The sequence below is a fragment of the Lissotriton helveticus genome, chromosome 5_1 (genome assembly GCF_964261635.1).
Source record: "Lissotriton helveticus chromosome 5_1, aLisHel1.1, whole genome shotgun sequence".
NCBI lineage: Eukaryota > Metazoa > Chordata > Amphibia > Caudata > Salamandridae > Lissotriton > Lissotriton helveticus.
In genome coordinates this window covers 1,420,079,855-1,420,101,227 of record NC_136065.1, presented here as the reverse complement: position 1 = coordinate 1,420,101,227, position 21,373 = coordinate 1,420,079,855, and the positions used below count along the sequence as shown (strand labels likewise).

Sequence of the window (21,373 nt, the reverse complement as noted above, 5' to 3'; positions counted from 1 at the left end):
TGGGTGTGCTGCAATTTATTTAGGAGTTTTTGAGTCATGCCTGCATAGAGTGAGTTGCTGTAGTCAAGCTTGCTGCTGATGAGCGCTTGGGTGATAGTTCTGGACTCGGTGGGGATCCATTTGAAGGTCTTTTGGAGTAGGCAGAGCATGTGAAAGCAGGAGGACGATACAGCGTTGATTTGGTGTTTCATAGACTGCGAAGAGTCAAGGATGATGCCGAGGTTGCATGAATGGTCAGTGGGTATGGGGGGCGGAGAGTGCTGCTGGCCACCAGAAGCCATCCCAAGCTGAGGGGGTGGAGCACAGGATGGGGACCTCGGTTTTGTCTGAGTTGAGTTTTAGGAAGCTCTCCTTCATCCAGGAGGCTACTGCCTTCATCCCATCATGGAAGTTGCTATTAGCTGCTGTAGGTTTGTCAGTGAGGATTAGCTGTGTGTTGTCGGCATAGGAGACAATTTTGAATCCGTGGTTTCCGACATTCGCTGTGAGCGGGGACATGTAGAAGTTTGAAGAGGATGGGGCTCAGGGAGGAATTCTGGGGGACTCCGCAGTTGATCTCTGTAGGATTTGAAGATAATGGTGTGAATCTGACTCTCTGGGTTCCGCAGGTGAGAAAGGAGAGGATCCACTCTGCGGATGCCGGCGTCGTGGAGTCTCGTGCAGAGGATGTGGTGGGACACAGTGTGGAAGGCGGCAGAGAGGTCCAGGAGGATGAGGGCTGAGGTTTTGCCTCGGTGAAGGAGAGTGTGGCTGTCAGTTGTGGCGAGGAGAGCAGTCTCAGTGCAGTGGTTGCTCCTGAAGCCAGAATGGGAGGGGTCCAGGGTGTGGTTTGTTTCAACGAATTCTGTGAGTTGGGCGTTGATTACCTTCTCAATGACTTTGGCTGGAAAGGGGAGTAGAGAGATGGGCATGTAGTTATTGAGGTCTGTTGGGTCGACTGAGGGGTTTTTCAGCAGGGGATTGATCTCTGCATGTTTCCAGTCTTCAGGGAAGGTGGTGGATTCTAGGTAGCAGATGATGGTGCAGCAGAGTTCAGGGGCGATAGCGGTGCCTTCTCGGTTGAAAATGTGGTGGGGGAGGAGTCCGAGGAGGCTCCAGAGTTGATGGTGTGAATGATTCTTAGGGTGTCGTCAGCGGTGAGGGTGGTCCAGTTGAGCAGTGTCAGCTGGCACCTGGATCCTTTGGATGCGGTGGTTGTGGTTGGGGTGGGTGGGGCCTGGATTGTAAAGCTGCCATAGATGTCTAAAATCTTGTGATGGAAAAAAAGTGGCGATGTTGTTGAAGAGATCTTGGGAAGGGTGTGTCTGTGGTGTCCATGCAGGGTTTGGAAAATTCTTTGATCATGATGAAGAGATCTTTGCTGTTGTGTGTGTGTTGGTGTTGATGTGTTCCTGTATGGGGGTTTTCTTAGTGGTTCTGATAAGGTGGTGGTGTGCGGTGAAGGCGGTTTTGAGGGCTGCCTAGTCTGCCGAGGTCTTGCTGCTCCTCCATCTGCAGGTGCGCCTGGACTCTTGGAGGGTGGGGAAGAGCCAGCTGGCTTTCCCTGAGGGCTGCTAGCTGGATGGTGTCTTAAGGGGGTGGGTGCAGTTGGAGATACATCAGTGGATGTTGCATGATGAGGCGTTGGCATCCGTAAGGCTTTGCTGAGGGAGGTGGCGAGTTGGTCTTAAAGATCTTGTTCCATCTTCTGCGTGGGTCGCAGTGGTGTTCGGTGGGTTTGATGAAAGAGAAGTGGGCGCAGTGGTGGTCTTTCCAATGTAGTTCGGAAGTGTGGCTGACTGAGATGTTGTTGCCTTCGGACAAGATTGGGTCAAGCGTGTATCCTGTTGAGTGGGTTGGGGAGGAGAAAAGTTGTTTCGATCAGATGGTGGCGTGGTTTTCTAATTGGGATGATATGTTGTGGTCGTCAAGGTGGAAATTGAGGTTGCAGAGGAGGATGTAGTCCCTTGAGCCGAGACCGTGGTGAGCGATGAATCGGCTATGGCTTCAGGGAAGGGGGGACGGGGTCCAGGAGGTCTGAAAGATCAGGGTGCCATTCGGCTTGGTCAGGATCTGGAAATTGAGGGGTCCCATGAGTTGTCGTCACAGCTAGTAGTGAAATGGAGGGTGTTTTTGTGTACAATGGTGATGTCTCCTCACGGACGGTTGGTGCAGTACTCTTGGATAATCTTGTAGCCATTGGGGATAGCGGCTGAGATGTCCGGGCTGAGGTGGGGTTCAGCCAGGTTTCTTTAAAGAAGGCGACTGAAACAGTGCTTTAATGGCCTCAGGGCCGAGGCCATAATAGGCATTATGGGTCAGGCATAGGGTCTTAAAAAAGAATTCTATGGTCCAGAGGAAGCCAGTGCAGTGTGATGAGGGAAGTCGAAACTGCATGGTATTTCAGAAGATCTATTTCCAGCCTGGCTGCAGCATTCTGCACCAGCTGTAGACGTCGCACCAGGCCTTTGTTAATGTCCAGATAGAGGGCATTACAGTAATCAAGTCTGGATATTACTAAGGCAATAACAGCCTGTTTTCGTGAGGCAAATAAAAGGAACTGGGAGATTTTTCTCAGGATCCCGATTATCCCAAAACAAGTGGACACTGTTCTACTAATCTGCAAACTCAACAAGAGAGAACTGTCCACTATGACCTCTAGATTTTTCCCTTATAATACAAGGCAGGGACAGCTGCTGAGCGTATCAGGCCACCAATCGTTGGACCAGATGTCATGTTGGCTACCAAATATCAGGACCTCAGTCTTTTCCCCATTGAAATTAAGATCGTTTTCAACCATCCAGGAGGAAACTGCCTGCATTCAATTTTTTTAATTTGTGGCAGATTCCCTGATACTATGGGCGATGGACACCATTATTTGTGTGTCGTCAGCATAAGACACCTCCAGCCCAAAGGATCTCACCACCTTAGCCAGCGGGGTAACATAGATATTGAAAAGTGTCGGGCTCAAGGAGGAGCCCTGCGGAACTCCACATATCAAGGAATTTAGAGCCGAGTAGAATTGGACCATTTTCATTATATGTGCCCGATCACTGAGAAAGGATGCAAGAAGCCCAAAAGCTATTCCCCAATCTCTATCTCCTTGAGACGTTCCACCAGCCTCAGGGGAGATAGAGTATCAAACGCTGAGGTAAGGTCAAGAAGAACCAGCAGCATGGTGTGCCCTGCATCAACCGGAGTACGGACGTTATTAAAAACCGCAGTTAATGCTGTCTCTGTGCTATGATGGCTTTTAAAGCCATGCTGTGAGCCATCAAGTAACTGGTCATCCTTTAGGTAGGCACTAAGGTGAGAATTTAAATGTTTTTCCAATATCGCGGGGACACACTAGTACAGTGTAACCAAGCGCTTTACAAATGTCATTATCATCAATATCTTGGCAGGGACTGGTAACAGAGAAATTGGACGATCATTTTTCAATCCGGTTGGGTCCAATGAAGGCTTTTTTAAGAGTGGCTTAACCAATGCAGTCTTCAACGGGGTAGGATACTTCCCCTCGGAAATAGCTCCGTTAAGTGCAGAGGTGAGGTGGGGAACAATAACTTCTCTTCTTAATTTTAGACCCTTCAGAGGGCATGCGTCCAATGGGGAACCAGATGTGACTCCTTCTAGCAGCCGATCTGTAACATCTGGCAACATTCGAGGGAAGGTGAGTAGCCTAGGTACCTCCTCCATGACTAGGCTGAGCAGATAGATCAGTTTTAGAGATGGAAGCCAGAGATGGAAGCCTCCAACAAAGAATATATATCTGTAAATTTGGTGCAGAAAAAATCTGCCATTCTATCACAAAGTTCCTGTGAAACATCCGAAGGATCTGTGACATGGGAGATGTAAGAGAGTTGATGACATTAAAAAGATCTCTAGGAGATTTGATCGACACTGTGATCTTTAAATAATACTGTCCTTTTTCTTCCACAATAGCCACTTTATGTTCCCTCAAGCGCTGTTTGTGTAATGCTCTACCCACCGGCGCTAAATCTATTCGCCATAGCCTCTCCTGTTTGCCTCAACTTTCTGAGTCTCTCAGAGAACTAAGGAGCGGAGGGCTTTTTCCTAGCTGCATAATGCTTTTCAATGGGTGCTAAGGTGTCCATGGCTAGTAACAGCCTTTTAGATAGTTCAGCTGCTGCCTGATAAGCCGAAAATTCTTAAAAAGAATAATGAGAGCCTCCTTACTAATAAGGCTAAAATTTCTCTTTTCCTCAATTATTCTTTTATCAGCTACACCAGTACCTGGTACTGAAGTCTGTAAATTAAAAGGATTGGCAAAATGATCAGACCAGGAGAGAGGTATAGGCTCCCCCACCTTGATCTGTAGATCATTTGAAAATGTCATCTAATATTTGTCCCGCAAAATGGGTGGGGCTCATAACCAACTGCCTAAATCCACAGAAGCCCAGGGTTTCCAAAAGAGTTTGTGTGTCTTTACATAATGTTTTGTCCAGATGGAAATTAAAATCAGACCGGTTTATGAAAGTTTCTTTGTTGGAGGCCATCCTGGTTAGCTTGGGAAAGGGACGCCAGAGGTCACCTGGAACGGCAAGCAATACTTGAGTTACTGTGCACTAAAGGGCCTAGAAGGAAGCTGGCATTTACTGAACGCCGAGCAAGGCTCATGGAAGAAAAGATATGTCTGCCAAAAGTTTTCTATTCTTTTAAACTTGTGATCAGGTGGGGTGATGGGGAGGTAACTCTAGTTATCTTATTGGTAAATGCTTGCACCACCAAACTCTGGCATAGGATGTGGAGGAGCTGAGGGAGCTGGCTAATAACTGGTTGTACTGAATATAGTTGGGCCCAAGAGGGTATGAATGAGGACTTCATTAAATAGCAAAAAAGCTCTGCAGGTGCTTGATCAGCTTGGTGCATCTCAATTAAAACACTAGTATTCACCTCCAGAGCGAGAAGTTCTAGAGCCAGTACATCTGCCACCTTTCGCATAATCACGGCAAAGGAGCCACTTTCCTCAGTGGCATTGCCAGGAAGGGAAATCAGACCAGCATCTGGAGAAATATCTACGTCACTGGCATCATGGAATTTCTCATACTAATTTTCTCCATTACATTGGAGGGCAAAATCACCCCATCACAAAGTGTGGCATTGTCTAAATCAGTGTTGGTGGATTCTGCTCGAAGTCAGAAAGCACAATGGGCCTTAAGTCCTCCTCTGGCCTCGATGTTAGCGCCATTGTCAATTAGGGTGACCAACCGTCCGTAAATTTCACTGACAGTCCGTAATTTCGGCCGTCTGTCCGTTGTCCGTGAAGGATTCTTTAACGGACGCCATTTGGCCGTCATTTTAACTGGTCGCACAGCTGGCCCCCACCTCCCTTCTTGACTCTAATGCTGCTGAGGTCGGGTGTAACAGCAGCATTGGAAGGCACAGCGGGATGGCAGCCCTGACACCTCCAGCCCTTGATGAGCTGTTAAGAGGTGCTTGAAGGTGACAGAGGGAGGGGCTGCAGCTTCAGGAGCAGGGGCATCTATTCAGATGCAAACAGCCCTGCTGAATGCGTCTTGTATCTGCAATTTGTGTGAGACAGTCCCGCTTTCTGCCCAGGGCCCCAAACATCCTAGAACCGCCGAGGCACGTGGTTCTCTTCACAGAGCTTAATTAGTCACTAAATTGTAAACAAACCTCGATTCTTTAAACATGCAGTCTATATTGTAATGAAATAAAGAAATGGCACAATCGCACCCACACTGATTAACAAAGTATGGAGGACAACTAGTTAAATTAGTTCTCTTGGAGTATCTCCTGTAAGTACTGTACATCAGCGTGGGGAGGTGAGGGGGGGCAAAATTAACATTTTGGAAACACAGCCTGTCTTCTCGTTGTCTTGTCCAGGAGGGGGTGAGGGGCCCTCCCCCACCCCGGAAGAGACCAAGATGATACTAGAATACTGCATGCCCACCCCTGTGCCCGTCCTGGTGGATCCTGTTCCCCCCATGTGGTGGCTCCTGCCCCCCCTCCCCGCCCCCACCTATGATGGCTCCCGTGCCCCCCCCCGTGATGGATCCTGTCTCTGCTCTGGGTGGCTTCTGTCCAAGTCCTGATATGGCTTCTGCAGCGAGGGTGAAGTTCTTGATGGGTGGGCGAGTGAGTAAGTGAAGTGATGGCTGGATGAATTAGTGAAAGGGTGAATGGATGAATGGAAGATTGAATAGATGGATAATGGGAGAGGATGGATGGATTGATGAGTGAGTGGAAGGATGGAAGAGAGAAAAGGGAAATAGCTGGATGTATGGGTGGAAGGGTAGCTGGATGGGTAAAAGGGTGGATGGATGAGTGAAAGGATGGATGAGTGAAAAGGTGAATGATGAGTGAGTGAGTGAGTGGATGGATGAGTGAAATGATGGATGGATTGATGAATTGATAAGTGCAAGGGCGAATGGATGGACGGATGAGTGAAAGGGTGGATGTAAGGATGGATGAGTGAGTGAAAGGGAAGGTAGATGGACAACATGATGAAGAGATGAGTGAAGGAGTCAAAGGATAAATGGATGAGAGAGGATGGATGAGTGATAGGGTCAATGGATGGATTCATGAGTGGATGTGTAGATGGATGGATGGATGGGTGGGTGGGTGGATGGATGCAAGGAAGGATTGCTAAGTGAAAATGTCGTTGGAGAGAGAAAGGGAGGATGATGGATGACTGAAAGGGTGGATGGGTGGAAGAATGAGTGACTGGGTGGATGGATGAGTAAGAGAAAGGATGGCTGGATGGGCGAAAGGGTAAATGGCTGGATGGATGAGTGAATAGATGGATGAGTAGAAGAGTGTATGGATGAGTGTACAGATGGATAGGGTGAAAGGGTGGATGGATGGATAATGATTGGATGAGTGAAAGGATGGATGAAGGGATGGATGAGTGAAATGATAGATGGAAGGATACATAATGGATAGGTTTGCAAATGGCTGAATATGTCTAGATATGGCTGGGCTTACTTATATACTATTGCGCGACCTCTGTTGTGTCTGTAATACATATCCAATTGTCCTGAAGTTTTGTCCTGAAATTGGACCTCCTGTCCTGAATTTGTGTCCTGAATTTGTGTCCATGAAGTTGGCAGCGGAACCGCTGAGGAACCCGATGCAGGTTCGAGGGGCACGGACAGTGTTGAGAACGAACCCGCCACAGGAAGCCCGACAGAGGGACCTGCCGATCCTTTGGGCCTGTGGGCATGGCAGAGGGAATGTGAAAAGTGTCAAAAATGAGCAACATGGCCTTCCTAAAGGGGACCTCCAAATTCAGATTTTATTTGGACTAGATTCTTAAACAGCTCGATGGTGACCGGGACAAAAGCGGGAAGCAAGTTGACGCCCTCGCTTCTTCTTTGGAGTTTGAGAGTGGCAGGAAGGGGCCACTTCCTGCTTCGATTTCATATGTTTGTTTTTGGATTTACCTGAAGACTTAGGCTGCGACAAAAATCTGTGGTGACTTCAAGCGGTCTCGGCAGTCTTCCGGTTTCTGTTGACATATAGCTCTCACCCTGTGGACCCTTACTGCCTTTTAATTCACCTGAGTGCAGTTGTCGAAAGCCCGGGAATCGTGCTCTGACCCCAGACACCATGAGCATGCTTTGTGTGACTCTGCCACAGACATACATTAGTAATAGACCCTAAATGGTTTGAACCATGTTGTTTTCATGGGGAGGGTGGGGGGAGGATTTTCCATTGCACACTTTCGTAGATTTTTTTTTTTAAAGGACCAAAAAAGACCAAGGAGTTGCTCCGGATCCACATGTGAAGGTGCACAAAAAGGAACTGAAGTCAGTACGCATGTTTGGCACTTACATGGGGCTATGTTTGGCACTTTCGGAGTGGAACGATGTTGGCGTGGAGCTGCACAAAGCCACACAAGAATACTGCTTTAAAGTTTCCGGATCCAGATTGATGCCTGGGGAAGATTCACAAGGTGAGGAATCTGCGGTAAGAAGTATCTATCAGAACTTTGCTTTAAAAAGATTTTTAGGTCTCGTGACCTACAATGCGTGCAAGCGCATTGAGGGATCGAGAATTCAAGTGCTCGAAATCCTCGTCAAACTAAGGGCTTCTTGCACTGCGGTTTTCTTAGAGTTCACGTGAATCACAAGCACGCGCATTCTGGCCAGCCCAGCACATCAAAGGGCTTCTCCTCCCCTAATTATTCATGGCCGGCCACACTTCTCCTCCCCTAATTATTCATGGCAGGCCGGCCGTACTTTCAGTTTCCCGCCCGGCAGCTCTGCATTCCCCCTTGCTTCAGATAGTGTGTATTTGGTAACCTGCCCCCTCCCCTTCTCTGCCTTCCTTGCGCAATTGAAAATACGACTTTGTTGTCTGCAGTCTCAGCCTCTCTCGCTTCTTTCTCTATCCGTCTCCTACACGTCGCCCTTGCACAGTCCCTCTGCTTCTTTCACCCCCTCCTTCTCTCTCCCTCTTTTTCTCTTCTTTCTGTCTTCCTTACGCTGTCTTCCTAGCGAGAAGTACGTGCTATGTTTTGCAAACACTTCTTCGTTTCTAGTAGCATGGCAAAAGGGACACTGCACTCAGTTCAAACCCTTTCAGTGACGATGCTTGTACTGCCCTCTGCTCAGAGGTAACCATGGAGCTACGAGCAGCTCTTAACATTTCTACACATCACTGCAATATCAGAAATGAACAAATGAAACTTGTGCAGTTGAAAGAAGATACGCTTCCATTGCAATGTTTCTGCAAAAAGGGGAAAGACTGTGATAATGTGCTTAATCAGCGAGGCAAGGCGACTTCGTTTCTCCACTTCCTGTTGCCAGAGGGGGGGGGAAACATACAGCTAATTCCGAGTTCTTAAAAAAGGGTGCACCCGAGAAAGCGTGAGACAAACCCCCGGTCAGTCAAATTCCTTATTAAAAGAAAACTGTATGCCATTATTAGGAAAAAAATCGAAACCGAAATGGGGATTCCGCAGTATTTTGTTAGTCTCACTAACGCATAACGTCAATAATAGTAGTACTTAAACACCCTCAGCCACCCCAGCCCCGTCCGGACAACTGTGCACTTTTGCTAAGCCCAGGATCCCCGGCATTGCCTCTATAAAAGACCACTTAAAGACAAATACTACGCAATTTCTCAGTCAACTTCCCTTCCCCTTTCAACAGAAATACCGTGATCTTTCAACCTTACTTCCTCATTAGCCTTTCCCTCTAGCCAGAAACTCCCAGCACGTTTGGCATACAATTTTGACAAAAGATAACTTTATCCTGCAATGCCCCAAAAAATACCCTAAAATGCCAAGGCAAAGTGAAAATAATCCAATGTAACCTGCAACAGAAATTACATGGCTTCATTTACGTCGTCCCGTCTGCAGCCCTCCATGAGCCTACACATTCCTCATCGAGAAACCCCTTACGAGCGCTCTGGAATGAAATTAGCCACTACAAAAGAGGGCAGGGTGGCGTTCTTACAATCACAGGCAACGTTATCTTGTTGCAACTCATTAAGCTGTGAATCACACCACACAAAAGGAACAAACGCAAGGGAACAAACTGTTTAAAATAAAACTCGCCACATGACCATTACTCAGCGGTTTTGAAGCACAACTGCGGGGACATTGGTTCAGACTCGAAACGGCAATTATGCAACGGTTCACTAAGGAACGCCCTTCTTGCGACTCCAAAGCCTCTTTAGGGGCCGGTAGGTTTAAGGCAGCACCAGTTTAGGCATGCACACTTAAGAGTCGCACCTAGCTCTCCCATCTCCAACACGCTGCATCCTGTTAAGAGGACGGGCGATGAGGTATTTGACGAGAAATAAATAAGCTGCTTTTGAGAAAACACTATCAAGTATACACCATAAAAAACGCATTAGCCGAAACCTTTCCAATGGACCGATGCTAAACGTAGCACTTCAAGAACAAACAGGCGAACCCGTCAGTAGACACAATGTGGGATTTCAAAAGGACATGAACAACATCAAGAGTTTTAATATGACTCCACTTCTCAAAACGGAAATCTGTAATAAAAAATGTGCACTTTTAATAATCAAAATAAATAAAAAGTTGCGAGTTGCGGCAGTCGGTGTTGGATATTGGGTAACTAATGTGCCCTGTATGATGCGGGGTCCGCACAAAATTCCAACAGTACTTATTCCCTCACTATTTTAGCCTGCACGCACACAAGCATATCATTACAGCCCGAGGCCGACTGCTATAAGGTTATTAAAGGCCCAATCGCAAAAACTGTGCAGGGAGGAAACCCCTAGCAGTCTTACAGAACACAACTCAAATCAGGAAAAGATAGACCTCTTAGGTCTCGACAAAAACCCTTATCTACAGGGAAATCCATTTTATTTCTCGAGGCTGCAGCGGTTTCTTCCAACATATTGTAAAACAAGCACTGGCGTTGCCAATAGGTCTCGCAGTAGGAAAGTTGGAGCTATTAGTTTTGTAAATGACAAAGCCCTTTATGTTTTTAAAATAAAAAAAAATAAAAGGCATTGTTATTTGCAATTGTAACAGCTCCAACTTTCCTACTGCGAGACCTACTGGCAACGCCAGTGCTTGTTTAATTTAGAAAACAAATCAGTTGGACTGTGTAAAATCATGTAAAACGGCTCTAAGATTTGCAAAGAAAGTATGAATGTTAAATCAAGATTAACAGTACTGTATAAACAATCCACAAATTTCACACCATCGCTATCAATTTAAAACATTTAGCACTAACTCAGGTTAACTTTTAGAGAATGGGTTCATAAATGTACGGTTTTGCCTTATTCATACTTTCTCAGGCAGGAGAAATCATGCAAATGTAAATGTTTTTGTCTTTCGATATTTAGCTCACACCCTACCTCATTATCTTGAATATTATCCTCGCAGCCGGATAGTGCTTCGCAGATAGATTTTGTGCACTGAGGAGACAGCCAGACAAGGTTGCGAAATGTTTGTATCACAGCTAAAATGTAAAACAATGCAGAACAGTTTAGACGACGGATTACCATGATGGCATTTGCTGCTGGCTTGGAGTTGGCAAATAAAAGGGATTTACAACATACATGCTTGTGTCAAGCACAATAAAGGACCCACTAACATACTAAGAACTAGGCATCAAATGTGTGGCAAAAAATAGTTGTATGTGGTGGCACATTAAACAGGGGCTTTCTTTACATCAATTGGTAAAATCTTTAGATAATTTCAAAACCTGCTAATTCATAAACCGCTTTGTTTTAAAGACGTAGTATATCATAGTGCACACAATAGTACTAAAAGGATAGAGTAGCAGTAGCAACATTTTATTCTATAGAATATAAAATCTGTGACAACAATAGCAGCCTCGACTCCTTATTAGGGGCTTCAGGGAGTAACACCCTGCCTCCTGCGCGGACCCGGTGCATTTTTCAATTTCATGAGCACTGCCAATGTGCAGGTCAGCCCTCTCTGCCTCATCGCCAAGCTCCTGGTGAGGGTCTGAGGAATGATCCAGCTAGAGTGTGGTTTCTATATAAGATACTCTTTAGCTGGATGGAACAATACTCTGTAGCTGGATGTCTGGATTGTGCATGTTTGTGGGGGGTAGTTCAACTACGATCCCCTCACAAAGGACCAATCCATTTTTACAAAAGCAGACATACTGTTCATGCCTCAGGCAGCACAGTATATCCGCTAAAATGTGGCTTTTAGGGCGCACATCAGCGCATCCCTGAAGCCAATGAAAAGTAGCACAGAGCAGCAAAGATAAGATCCCCAGCACTATTCCAGCTTAAGTAAGGTTTGTGGTTCCTATTAATGTAAGAAGCAGGGAGAGGCACTGAGGTGGGCCTTCCCTGTTTTTAGTCCTGTCCTGGCTGCTCGGTGTGGCTCCTCCTTGGGAATCTGAGTTTGAGAGTGAAAGTGAGTATGAGCGAGTGATTGAAGGAGTATGAGATTGTTAGAAGGAGTGATTGATTGGATGTTGTGAGGGAGTGGAAGTGAGTCAAGGGTGTAGCTATAAACAGTACAGCAGGTGCAGTTGCACCAGAGTCCAGAGTCAATGAGTCTCTGTAAGGGTGTTAGTAAATGCGAATGAGAACCAGTAAGGATAAGTATGTTTGTGTGTGAGTAATAGTGAGAGTGAGTGAGTGAAAATGAGCAAGTGAAAAAATGTGACGAAGAGTGAGGGAAAGAGACCAGATGTGAGAAAGAGTGAGTATGAGCAAGGCAAATTTTGGAAAACAACGCTTGAACGCCTGCCTGGTATTATGCGTCACCATTTTCAAAGATCACCAACCGCCGCTGAATAATAGTCGAAAATTATAACACATGAAAACAAAAAATATCAACTACTGATGGCTGGGCCATCATGATATATACAGGAGCATCTCGCCACTCGCTCTGCCTGCTTTGTCCTGAAGTTTTGTGTTCCTTGCACTCTATCCAGCGTTGTGCCCTGATTGAGTGGGCTGTTCCGCCTAGAGGCGCTGTTCGTGGAGCGAGGAGCCTGAGTGCTCCATTTTGAACTGCTGTCACTGTGACTTGGTGCGAGAAGCGTCCATTGGAAGGAGCGGGAGCGGGACTGCGAGGACCAGAGGTGCTAGCGCTTCTCCATCGCGCGCACCTGGTGCCTCTTCCCGCCCCCTTACTGCAGGCTATTTCACTTCTCGCGGCCCCCGCTCCGCGGGTGCCGCTCGCTTCTGCCTGCTTTGTCCTGAAGTTTTGTGTTCCTTGCACTCTATCCAGCGTTGTGCCCTGATTGAGTGGGCTGTTCCGCCTAGAGGCGCTGTTCGTGGAGCGAGGAGCCTGAGTGCTCCATTTTGAACTGCTGTCACTGTGACTTGGTGCGAGAAGCGTCCATTGGAAGGAGCGGGAGCGGGACTGCGAGGACCAGAGGTGCTAGCGCTTCTCCATCGCGCGCACCTGGTGCCTCTTCCCGCCCCCTTTTCCTCCTCCTATAAGACCAAATTACTATACGCGAACGCGGGACGCGCGCGGACGAAGACCGGACTAAGAGCGGGCCCTCTGTGGCCCTCAGTGGTCTGAAGTAGGCTGGGCTGGGCCCACTTTCTAATTTCTATCTATATAGAGATATTATAATTGTGTAACCCATTGACTGCGTGTAGACGTAGGCAAGTGCTGCTTATTTAGTGACTTTTATTCATGCCTTTGATTGTTTGCTTGTGTGATTAGACAGTATCTGTTTTTACACATTTTAACCTGTTTATTGGTATTATAAATTTCCTATTTTCTTATATTTTGATCTTAGTCGTAATATGACTGCCAAAAAGTTGAGATCTGGAAGATTGTTGGGGGGAAGATCTACAGCCAAGACTAGATCTAACCCACTTCGAAATAAGAATGTTTCAACGATCCAGTTGAAAGGTCAAACCCAGATTTTCCAGCTTTGGGAGAAAGCGATAGATGGTGTTTCCCAGGAAAATATTGCTTCTAATAAGAGCATCTCCCTGATCTCAACACCTACCCCATCGTTTGTTTGTCAACCGAAGGAGGTAGAACTGGGAACTCCTGGCCTAAGCTCATGTATTTCTGTGGGTATCCCATCTACTACTTCTGTACTTTTGGAGAATGAGAAATGTTTAATTTCCAGCCCAGATAATCCCAAAAATATTAAGACTCTATTAAATTCTGTAAATGTTTTGCAAAATGGGTCACCGTCCCTCTCCAAGTTGAGGGAGGATATAAACGAAGATTCACAGTCCCTGGTTATTGACCCTGTGTTGTGCGAACGTTATTTGGTTGACGTACCTAGGGCATTATTAGAAGTTGTAAAGACACCTATGGGCGCTACTCCTTCTGGCCTCCATCTTTTTAGCAGTACCCCCTCTCCCAACTCACAAGATCTTTCATTTAAAACAAACATGTCTACAAGTCCATTGCTCAATATAACCGGGATTGAGGCTATTAATGACCCTAGCCTGAAACATTCAGAGAAACCCATCTCTGAATTTTTACTTTCCTTGGAACATCTGCTATCCTCAATTCTCAAGCTACTTAATAAATTTGTGGGTAGCTCGGATTGTGTATTGGACTCTGTCACCCAAATTTTAAAGGCTTTATTATCAAAGACCTGTGAAAGGACCTGTGGCTCAGACTCTCCCATTTTAATACCTCCCAATAATGTTCGGGCTAATACAGCTTGCCTGTTGATTGAGAATACGCCGGTGGCTCCTGTAGTGAAGGACGTGTGTCCTACTTTGAAATCTTCTGCTTATAATTGTATAAGTGATTCCATCCCAGGTATTGTTGCTGAGGAAAATAATTTGGTAATTCCTAATGCTAATGCCGAAATGGCATTATATCCTATTTTTGATCTTGAATCTAAGGGGCCGGAATTGGAGGAAAAAGCGGAAAAACATGTGAAACTTAAGGGGGGGAAAAAAGAGGAAGTTTCTCCGTAGATTTAAAAAAAGGAGGCAGAGACAAATTCTCTTTGAGAATCCCAAAGTTTCCTTCAAATCCCCCTCTGGTGAGGTTGAAGATGACAAGGACAAGGATAAGGCATTTTTGAAGCACGATTCAATTAGGCCATCCTCTGATTTCTTGGGGCTCTCCGTTAATTCCGATGAAATGATTATGAATTGTTCTAAATTAAACCTAACAGATCAGGGTATAGGAAAAGAAAAATTTTTGACCCACCGTTTAGTCGAAGAAGAAAGATGTTCTGCCTCGGTGGTTCCCACTTCTTTAAATCCTTCTGCCCCTCCTTTCCATACACGGAGAGAGGGGGCAGTTGCGGGTCAAAACCCTGTTCATAAATTCACGGAAACCCGTACTGACTCTTTGCTTTTGGACTTTGTTCCTTTATTTGATATTGATTTAAGCCTGAACAGATCTTTCCTGTTGAAATGTTGTAAGGATATTGAGGGACTAAATCTAATTAAATCTAGCGACATTGACCTAGTAACATTATTGGGATCAGGGTCCACGTCATTTACTAGGGTAAGATTTTACTCAAATTTGATAGTGAATCTAATACTAAATAAAGCAGAACTTTTTCAGAGCCAGGGGATTGATGTGGTGCCGTTTACCGCCATTAGTGGTGATAATCACATTGCGAATGGTCACCATAGGGGATTGAGCTCGGTTGGTTTCTCACAACCTTTCGATGACTTAAAAATTCGTGTGTCAAAAACAAAAAGGATAGTAACACACCCAATTCCCTCCCCTATAACAATAAACAGAGGTATATCTGAAAATGATCAGCAATGGAACTGGTTACCCGGTGCCCTGGCGACTAAGGTGACGGACAACCCTAGATTGTTCTCTCACCTTTAGCAGTAGTTTTTCTGTCATCTCCTGGAATGCAGCTGGCATCAATAATAATCCTGAAAAATTATCATATCTTTTTTCCTTGAATGCTAATATAATCTGCATTCAGGAAACTTGGTGCACTGATAAATTGAATATAGTGAAGGATTATTATGTTTTGGAGGTGGCGGCAACCCCCTCTAGTAGAGGTCACGCAAAAGGGGGAATTGCCTGCCTTTTATCAAATACTATAAAGTGGAGTCTCTCTCACCATATAGATCCCAGTAACCTTTTTCAGGCTGTGACCCTCTCCAACTTAGATAAAATTGGGGAGAGACACCCTCTTGTCATAATAAATGCCTATATTCCACCTGGTGATCTTTTTAACACTTTGATGAAGCAAATTTTTATCTTTATTAGACAAATTAAAAAAACAGCTCCTCTTTCTAATTTTTTGTTAGTTGGCGACTTAAATTGTAAAGTGTCCAATTATAGTCTAGAATTATTCAGGAATAAAGAAAAAGAGGAGGTCTTATTGATACCCCAAGCCATCTTTCCAGATAACATAAAAACAAATAAACGGGGTAAATTGCTGCTGGAAGAATTATATAGCACGGAGGGACTCATAGTTAATGGTAGGCTCCCATCCGATGTCCCTGCAAACTATACTCATAGCTCCTTCAACAGCAAATCAATTTTAGACTATATAATTGTTGACCACCCTATTTTCTCTTTGTTAAGGGATTTGGTGGTCATGGACACCAGCCTTAGTGACCATAATGTCATCTTACTAACGCTCTCTCTAGAGCCACCCAATTCTGATACCTGGGCGTTGGATAGGGAGGTGGTCACCTTTCAAAAAACAGGAAGATGTTTTTGGGATTATAAAGCCATGAAGGGTCTAGAACCCCTTCTTGAAAAAACATTATCCAATTTAAACAATTGGCAGGGGGTGGAACAGTGCTCTTTTGATGTTTTTATAAAGGAGGTCATCTCTGCCGTTAGAAAATCGAACCTAATTAGGAAAAAAAACATCCTCCCAAAAGCAGTTGTTTCCCTTAATAAGGAAATAAATAAACTGGTGAGGGAACAATATATATGTGGTGCAGTAGAAAGATCCCAGAAAATATCTCTTCTTAAAAGGAGGAGGAGCAGGTTAAAGAAAAAAATGAAAAGAGAAAAAGAGAAAAAGAGGACCTGTTATGGATTGGACTGCGAGAAGCCGCTGTCCATGGGAACTCTAGACAATTCTGGACCCTTATTGGGGAGGGATGTGGTTCTAGAGTGCGCCCATCTCCAATTCCTATCTCCGAACAAACCTGGGTTAATTACATCTTAAGTCTGTATGCAAAAAATGATCGGCATGTGCAGCTTAGGGGAATTGAGGAAAATACTACCCCTATAACTGAATACCCCTCAGAACTATCTATAGAATTAGCTATAAGAGACATGCGTTCATCAGGTGCCATGGGTCCTGATGAACTCCCGATATCAGTCTTAAAACAAAATCCAGTATCCTGGAGTAAAATCCTATTTCCTCTTTTTAGGATTTGTTACCTTAAAAAATATATTCCAGCATCCTGGAGGGGGAGTATTTTGGTTCCGTTGTTCAAAAAGGGCGATAGGAACTTACCTATCAATTACCGCCAAATAGCTCTCCTAGACGCTATTGGGAAAGTGTTTTGTAAATGTCTACTATCACTAATTAATGATTGGGTGGCGTTAAAACAAATCTTACCCTTAGAACAAGTAGGCTTTCGTAAGGGCCACGGAACGCTGGACAATCTTTCTTCTCTTCAGACAATTACAGATAAATATGTAGGGGTACGTGGCGGAAGAGTCTATGTGGCCTTTATAGACTTCTCCACAGCATTTGACAAGGTTGACCGTCCACTGCTGTGGAGAAAGCTCTCGGCTATGGGAATGCCGCCGTATCTATTAGATATGATTCAGCTGCTACATACAGACACCTGGTGCCAGGTTTTGCAAGGAGGAGACAGGGGGCTTTCTAAGATTATTCCTTCATGCAATGGTCTTAAGCAAGGTTGTTTACTTGCCCCGTTACTCTTTTCGTTATATATTGCTGATTTACCTGCTTCTCTTTCCTCTTGTGATGGTATAGCTCCAATTTTGGGCGGAAAACACATCTCATGTATGTTATATGCGGATGATATCATAATAATGGATCTTATGCCCAAAGGTCTTGCTAAACGCCTCCTTGCTCTACATCAGTATGCAGTTGTTCATTTCCTAAAAATTAATGCATGTAAGAGTAAAATTATGTGCATCACAGGCCGGAAAAAACATAAATTTAGGAACTTTACCTGGTCTGTGGGAGATGACAAACTGGAGGTTGTAAAGAATTACGTTTTTCTTGGAAAAGTAATTTGTGATAATTTAAGTGCTAAACCCCACACCGATAACAGTGCCCGGAAGGCATTAGCCCAAGGAAGAAGCTTAAATTCACTGTATTCGGCACTGGGAAAAAGGCATTCCTCACATTTACTGGAGGTCTTTAGGGCAAAGGTCCCATCCACCCTTCTATATGGTTTAGAATTAATTGGTATTAAGCACTGGGATTTTTTAAATAAGGTGGAGGGGAAATTGCTAAGAAGTATATCTTCTGTCAGTTCTGCCTGCTCCGTGGCAGCTTGCAGACTTGAGTTTGGTTTGCGCAGCAGCTGGGTGCAGGGCCTGGCAGCTGTGGTGCGCTGGGTCACAAGCATAGCTAGAGGAGAAGAGGGGACTATGAGGTTCCTCCTAAGGACTGAACTACTGGGAGGTTTAGGGGAACACTCCTTGATTGTTAGCAACTTTAGAAAGGCTGTATCCCTCTTGCAGTTGGAAGAGAGTACTCTCTTTTCTCTATCTGTATCCCAGTTAAAGTCTGTCCTGAAAGAAGCCACTTGGGACCTTAGCTATAGACTAGACTTTACTGCTATTTTTGATAAGAAGGGTGTTAATCTTCTTACTGATTCATTCGCAAGAAAATCCGCCCAACCCTACGCTACTTGGAACTTATCACATGGTATCCGGAGATTCTGGTTTTTACTGAGACAAGATTTGTTACCCCTAAATAATCTTTTGTTTAAATGGCATGGAGTATCTGCAATCTGCAATTTTTGTCATCATTCCATTCAAGATCGAATACATGTACTTTTTATATGCCCAGCGCTGCGTCCTTATCGCAGCAAATGGCTAAGACAAATATGCTTGCAAATGGGTATTCTAAATGTGAATTCTTTTATGAGTGCTTTATATAATCCCCCTAATGAGAGATTTTGTTTTTATATCTTTAATTTTTTTAAATGTTTTTTAGAAATTTTTTGAAGATCGGCATGCTTAATAATGTGTCACTTTGTGTTCTAGTAATTGTAATTGCTATGATTTGTCTACTTTTGCTGTGAATGGTATTTTTGTATTGTATTTTTTCTTTATGTGGACCTCTAAGGAGTTCCAAAGCATAATAAAGATTGAAATTGAAATACAGGAGCATCAATCAAGGACCGGGATCAACACCACTGAAAATAACTCCATTATAAATACATCAAGCTCATATCTATGTAAAAACACAAACATCATTAATTAACTTTTGTGTTAAGAGTCCTTGTGGTCTATTCTAACATATGACTACCGTTCTAATGTTAGAACATGTGAAAGAAATTAACATCTGACTTGAGTTCTATATTCAGTTCCGTTAAATTTCAGATACAAATAGTTTCTAAAAATTCACCACATGATCAACAGTTTACTTTTGTTTTTATGTTACAGTCCACTTCAAATTGATAACTATGAATATATAATAATCGAAAACGTAGGATAGCTGATTAAACACATGCATCAAGAATGTGAGTTAAGTATGACTGCTTAGATATGGGGTAACTAATCACCAAATAATGAGTGTAATGATTTCCCACATCTGTCCATGTGTATAAAATGAACAATGCCGATTGAATTTGAAGGTCTGTGTTTTTTCATAGCGCCAAAGGCAATCAAAGCCATTTTCAACTAATTTATTACCGTTGGCTTTGGGCCAGCCCATTTCACCCACTGGTTTATTTACCAGCATTTTTCATCCATTGGCTTGAGACTTTGTCAATCAAGTCTTGGCTCAGCCCAGAAGAACATGGCAATTTCTCTAGATACTACTGACTGGCAGGATGTAGGTTTACACCTCCAAAGGTGTGCATGCATAGAAGTGCATAGGGACTACTTTACAATTAAAGACCTCTGTTGGCTCCTCGTGGCTTATCCTGTCACTTCCTCTGCACTTTTTCTGTCCTTTTACGGCTGCTCTCTCCCACTATTCCTTCTGTCTTTTGAGTGTTGCTCTTCCTTCTCACTCTGTCCTTTCATTCCTCCATTCCATCCTTTCTGTATCGTGATGTTCCACTTATTTCCCACCTGCATCTCTGTCGCAGTCCACCCTTCCCTCCCTCTTTTCCAGTGGGTCTCTTTTTGTTCCACTTTCACTTCCCCTGTAACGTTCCTTGCTTTCTGTGTCCCTTGTTCCTCCCACAACTCCCATACGTACCTCCTTCCCACTCCTCAATTTTCCTGTGTGCTCCTTGTTCCCATCCCGTACTTTTCCCTCATAGGGGCTTCTCATTAGTTCTTATTTTTCTTTTTTTCATTACCTAGAAATTAAAGGGTGTCCATATTGAAAGCTCCCTTAATGGCGCACTTTCTGTTTCTATGTCAAATGAGCGTCAGATGAAAAAGAGCCTTTATTATCGTCTTCCCCTTCTATGGCTCAGAAACTACGAAGGACTATAACGAAAGCAATACCACCAAAGGTGCGCTGACTCAATGAATGACGATCACATACAAAATCTCCTAATGAAACTAACATTTTCTGGATAAAGGAACCTCACACATTGTCTGCCCTGTCAGCCTGGTGAGGTAGTACTACGAGAGGGGACTATCCCTCTTCTTGAGGGAGTTCTTATCAAAGGTTACTGGACGTGAAAGGGAATTCAGATTTTTTATTAAAATTACCTCAAGGTGAACCCTAGTGTTTCTATTTATTAAGGGTGCCACGGGTAATATTAAAATAAACAATAAGGCATGTATTCTGAGTGCTGACTTAAAATATATTTCTTAGTGTTGACATGTTTCAGCCTGTGTAAATACCCAACGGGTCAAAGGCTATCATCAGGGATACGAATAATACCTCTCTCAATGGTACACGTACATCTTTGTACACAAGATATATGATGGAATTGAGGTTCCTACTTTTTTCATTAAATAGAGATGAGACCCTATCTATGGAAACCTACATCCACATGGTCACGCGGGAGCTACCATGGTAGCTGTATGTAATAGCCATTTCAATGAGTTGGACTCTGATCTTGCTCAGGGCATAAAATACACTAGAACCCATTAATCTGCCATAGCTGACGGGGCAGTCATGCACAGCGTGAGCGGATTCCTGTATTGACGGGTGGATTCATGCAAATGTATCAGTTTACATATCCAATTAACCGATAAAATATACATATTCTCAGTGATTTGCCAACAAAACGCTGGTGCCCAATAAAGACTTCAAAGCGGGTACCTCTCCCATTGATTGTACAGTGCTTCAAGGTGGGCTTCCTAGTTTCATTTTATGTCAAGAACACTCCCAAAGTAATGATGTTGATCCACCTATTCAATAACAGTACTATTGATCCTCCAAGTAAACATGATGAACATTTTAGAAAATGGCAATCTTTTTTAGACAAAAAAAGGAATACGGTTGTACTCCTCTAATTGGACCCACAACGTTTAGAGTCCTAAAGGTGTGGCTGCCATCATTAACAAATGGTCTGCGCAAGTAGGATTAATTAACATATGGGAGCCCAAATTTGGAAGGATGTTATTTAAGTCCTGAAAGACGGCATCAAAAGTCTACGAGTGAGAGGTAAAATAAAAAAAAGTTGCCAGGATGCACCCCTGTTTTAGTCCATTTACTATGTAAATTTGAATGTCAAGCAACTCCTGGATGTGAATTTCACCATTGCTCAGGTAATCCAGGTTAATAGGGTTTGTAGCAGCAACTCCATTGCTATGGTAAAACCTGCAGGACGTGGGACAGCCCTGCTGAGTCCCTCATCCTATCATAATGTGGTCTGATAGTAGACTGTTAATATGGACCCTAACAGGTAGTGGAGTATACAGCAAAATAATAGGTTTTAG

General features: G+C 44.2%; 1 protein-coding gene across 5 annotated transcripts in view; it reads right to left on the bottom strand.

Annotated features, from left to right (window-relative positions):
• Positions 1-21,373, bottom strand: part of AP4B1 (adaptor related protein complex 4 subunit beta 1) — a 329,444-nt gene that overhangs the window by 109,000 nt on the left and 199,071 nt on the right. For all 5 annotated transcript variants that reach the window (XM_078644400.1, XM_078644397.1, XM_078644396.1 and 2 more), the window contains one exon: positions 10,807-10,910. In XM_078644400.1, coding sequence (XP_078500526.1) covers positions 10,807-10,910 — 104 coding nt within the window. The remainder of the gene's footprint in view (positions 1-10,806; positions 10,911-21,373) is intronic.